General features: G+C 43.1%; 1 protein-coding gene across 1 annotated transcript; it reads right to left on the bottom strand.

Annotated features, from left to right (window-relative positions):
• Nucleotides 1–386: 386 nt before the first annotated feature.
• Nucleotides 387–1,409, bottom strand: LOC139066282 (uncharacterized). Its single transcript, XM_070548732.1, has 2 exons — nt 1,092–1,409; nt 387–902 (listed from the first exon to the last, which is right to left on the bottom strand). The coding sequence occupies exons 1-2, from the start codon at nt 1,404–1,406 to the stop codon at nt 543–545; spliced, it is 675 nt and encodes a 224-aa protein (XP_070404833.1). The 5' UTR covers nt 1,407–1,409; the 3' UTR covers nt 387–542.
• Nucleotides 1,410–4,646: the final 3,237 nt, after the last annotated feature.

The raw sequence follows: 4,646 nt of genomic DNA, 5'->3' as shown, positions 1-4,646 counted from the left end.
TCTCGAGCATCAGGGCAGGCTTTGTCCAAGAAGATGTTGAACTCAGCTGGTGAGTTGGAATAACCGAAAGGACACCGAGTTAAGGTGTACTGGCAGTTGGCAAAGGAGAAGGCTAGTTTGTGTTGGTCCGATTTATGGACAGGAATTGTCCAGAATCCAGACGCAATGTCAAGGGTGGAGAAGTATTTAGCGTATTTCACTTTTGAGAGTTCTTGTTCCAGGCACGCCATCGGCTACCTAGACAAGGGAACCTGTTTGTTGAGTTGCCTGTAGTAAATGGTTAGTCGCCACTTACCATTAGGCTTCTTTACTGGCCACAATGGAGCCGAGTAGGTGCTGTTGCAGGGTCGGATGATCCCTTTAGTCACGACGCTTTCAATGATTTCCTGGACTGGCCCTTTGGATGCCAGGGGAATCTTGTATGGACGCACAAAATTCGGCGCAGCATGTGGCAGTGTAGGAATCCTGACCTCATGGATAGTGGTTAGATCACAGTCCAAGGAGTCGAGTGAAAGAAAATCTTTGTATTTTAACAAAAGTTGTCAGTGTTTGTCTCGCTCGACATCGTTGGTAAGAGCATCTGCTTGGTCCACAACCTGTTCAATCTGAGAAAAAACATCAGAGGGAGTCTCTGATGGCTTTGAGCTCGGCAGTGAGCATGCGGTTCCCCCATGCTCGGAATAACCTACCGCAAGGCAGCGTGAGTCGGGGAAAGAAGGGGGAGTGAATGGCAGAGGTTTTCTAACACCTACCTTCAGTTCCCCAATACCGATAAAAGCATCAAAGCACTTCAAAACATCGATGCCAATGAGCAAAGGCATGGCTCCACTCTCACAGATGTACACGGGGTGTGTCAAGCTCACGGGACCGATCGTGAATTGGAGCAGAGTCTTAGAAGAACACTGTAGAATCAGAGAAAACACGGATAGTTAATGCACAGGGAATCAGTTCTGGAGGACGTACGCCTCCCCCTACATCCAAGCAGACGCAGTCGAAAAGAGACTTGCTCATGATTGTAAAATCTGAACCCGTATCTAAAAGTGTGTTGTAGGGATGGCCCTGTTGCAATATGACAGATACTGTGGGCTTACCACCCTGTGGCAGGAGAGGTCCCAACAGTAGTTCGTCAGGCTCGACACCAGGGGTGCCGGGCCACTATCCGTGGAGGTTGCACTTCTCATCAATGTGGATGGAGCGATATGGGACATGTTGTGTGTTTCCTGTAGTTCAGAGCCAATCAGTACATCCGGTTGCAGCGTTTCCATCTTATCTGGAGGCAAATCAGCGGAGCACAGGGGTTGAGCCCCTCCCACCTGGGAGTCATCTCCAATGGCTTGGACTTTTGTGACTTCCTGTTGCAGATTGAAAAGTTGCATCTGCATGTTTTTCATTTCAGCAAACTGCATATAGCTGGGTCTGTGTTTCATATTTCCACTGGCAAAATAGCATTTGAAGTTTAAATTCATTTTTCGTCTGTAGAATGAGAGAAGTCAAATGATAATTTACTTTAAAGCCATTGTACAGAAGTAACAGGTCCTTTAATTTGTTAAAAAATTAATGGAAGCTGAATAGGAAACCCCTACACATACTATAGTATAATGATCAGAATGACCTGAAATAGCATTAAATTACATATACTATAGTATAACGTTTAGAAAAACCTGAAAAAGTATTAAAATACACACGCTATAGTATATTGTTTCAAATTACCTGAAATAGCATTAAAATACACATACTATAGTATAATGTTTAGAATGACCAGATTTAGTACTAAAATACACATATTATAGTATAATTTTCAGAGTGACCTCACATTGTATTAAAATACACACACTATAGTATATTGTTTAGAATTACCTGAAAAAGCATTAAAATATACATACTATAGTATAATGTTTAGAATGACCTGAAATAGCATTGAAATACACATACTACAGTATAATGTTTAGAATGACCTGAAAAAGTATTAAAATACACACTTTATAGTATATTGTTCAGAATTACCAGATATAGTATTAAAATGCACTTACTATAGTATAATGTTTAGAATGACCTGAAATTCTCTTCTTCCGGCTCTTGGAGGGTGCAGACGCTTTTCTTCTCTCCTCCATGTCTTGTCCTCAAGGCCTTTGTCTGTCTATGTGTGTTGGGTGCACGGCTGCATCTGCATTTTTTCTGGAAACTGAAATTCACTTAAATGGATCTCGTCAGTTGGTCACTCAACGCGGTTGATGAAATTTTTTCAACGATGAGAACGGGAGAAGGGGCTCTTGGATGCCCCTCCGGGACAGGCCAGATGTCTGTGGAGGACTCTGAAGATGTGTGGATATTTGTGGTGTTGGGTTTCCTGCCGATCGGCCTTGGAGGCTTCCTGTCTTCCCGGAAAATTAACGAGCTGTAGCGGAATATTGGCCTGATCCCCGAACTCAGAGATGGCTTGCACCGCACTGTGAATTCAAAGACTCACATAATTGTCAAGATGAATCATAAGCTTGGAACTTTGGCCGGGATTCATTCATTGGCACAGAAGATGGATGCCATGAAGGTTAGAGTGGACGAATCAGCACGGATTGGGATAGTTTAAGGTCCATTACTGGGATTTTCACAGGTTGAGGACCAACAAACCTTAAGACAGAGAGGAAATTATCTCTGTCTGGCCCCAAAACAATTTCTAATCGGAATCTGGCGCCCTTAAGTCTGCAAGGCTAAAACATAAAAAAAACCTCAGAAGATATGTGGAATGTTCCGTCAATATGGCAACTCAACTCTGTCTCCTATCCCAGTATACTATAGTATGTTTAGAACGACCTGAAAAAGTATTCAAATACACATACTATGGTATGTTTAGAATGACCACAAATAGTTTTAAAATACACTACTATAGTAAAACCTTTAGAATGACCAGAAAAAGTTTTAAAATACATATACTATAGTATAATCTTTAGAATGACCTGAAATGGTTTTAAAATACACATATTATAGTACAATGTTTAGAATGACCTCACATAGTATTTTAATACACATTCTATAGTGTAATATTTAGAATGATCTGAAATCGTTTGAAAATACACATACTATAGTATATTCTTTAGAATGACTTGAAATGGTATTAAAATACATATACTATAGTAGAACGTTTAGAATGACCAGAAAAACCATTACAAATACACATTCGATAATATAATGTTTAGACTGACCTGAAATAGTTTTAAAACACACATGTTTATCATCCAAGGTACGATTACGAACAAGATTGTCGTCGACATAGATGAGGGTACCTCGCTCTCGAGCATCAGGGCAGGCTTTGTCCAAGAAGATGTTGAACTCAGCTGGTGAGTTGGAATAACCGAAAGGACACCGAGTTAAGGTGTACTGGCAGTTGGCAAAGGAGAAGGCTAGTTTGTGTTGGTCCGATTTATGGACAGGAATTGTCCAGAATCCAGACGCAATGTCAAGGGTGGAGAAGTATTTAGCGTATTTCACTTTTGAGAGTTCTTGTTCCAGGCACGCCATCGGCTACCTAGACAAGGGAACCTGTTTGTTGAGTTGCCTGTAGTAAATGGTTAGTCGCCACTTACCATTAGGCTTCTTTACTGGCCACAATGGAGCCGAGTAGGTGCTGTTGCAGGGTCGGATGATCCCTTTAGTCACGACACTTTCAATGATTTCCTGGACTGGCCCGTTGGATGCCAGGGGAATATTGTATGGACGCACAATATTCGGCGCAGCATGTGGCAGTGTAGGAATCCTGACCTCATGGATAGTGGTTAGATCACAGTCCAAGGAGTCGAGTGAAAGAAAATCTTTGTATTTTAACAAAAGTTGTCAGTGTTTGTCTCGCTCGACATCGTTGGTAAGAGCATCTGCTTGGTCCACGAACTGTTCAATCTGAGAAAAAACATCAGAGGGAGTCTCTGATGGCTTTGAGCTCGGCAGTGAGCATGCGGTTCCCCCATGCTCAGAATCACCTACCGCAAGGCAGCTTGAGTCGGGGAAAGAAGGTGGAGTGAATGGCAGAGGTTTTCTAACACCTACCTTCAGTTCCCCAATATTGATAAAAGCATCAAAGCACTTCAAAACATCGATGCCAATGAGCAAAGGCATGGCTCCACTCTCACAGATGTACACGGGGTGTGTCAAGCTCACGGGACCAATCGTGAATTGGAGCAGAGTCTTAGAAGAACACTGTAGAATCAGAGAAAACACGGATAGTTAATGCACAGGGAATCAGTTCTGGAGGACGTACGCCTCCCCCTACATCCAAGCAGACGCAGTCGAAAAGAGACTTGCTCATGATTGTAAAATCTGAACCCGTATCTAAAAGTGTGTTGTAGGGATGGCCCTGTTGCAATATGACAGATACTGTGGGCTTACCACCCTGTGGCAGGAGAGGTCCCAACAGTAGTTCGTCAGGCTCGACACCAGGGGTGCCGGGCCACTATCCGTGGAGGTTGCACTTCTCATCAATGTGGATGGAGCGATATGGGACATGTTGTGTGTTTCCTGTAGTTCAGAGCCAATCAGTACATCCGGTTGCAGCGTTTCCATCTTATCTGGAGGCAAATCAGCGGAGCACAGGGGTTGAGCCCCTCCCACCTGGGAGTCATCTCCAATGGCTTGGACTTTTGTGACTTCCTGTTGCAGAT

Source organism: Nothobranchius furzeri, chromosome 2 (assembly GCF_043380555.1).
Source record: "Nothobranchius furzeri strain GRZ-AD chromosome 2, NfurGRZ-RIMD1, whole genome shotgun sequence".
Lineage (NCBI taxonomy): Eukaryota > Metazoa > Chordata > Actinopteri > Cyprinodontiformes > Nothobranchiidae > Nothobranchius > Nothobranchius furzeri.
Note: the sequence above shows the minus strand (reverse complement) of the source record. Positions and strands in the feature narration are given on the sequence as shown.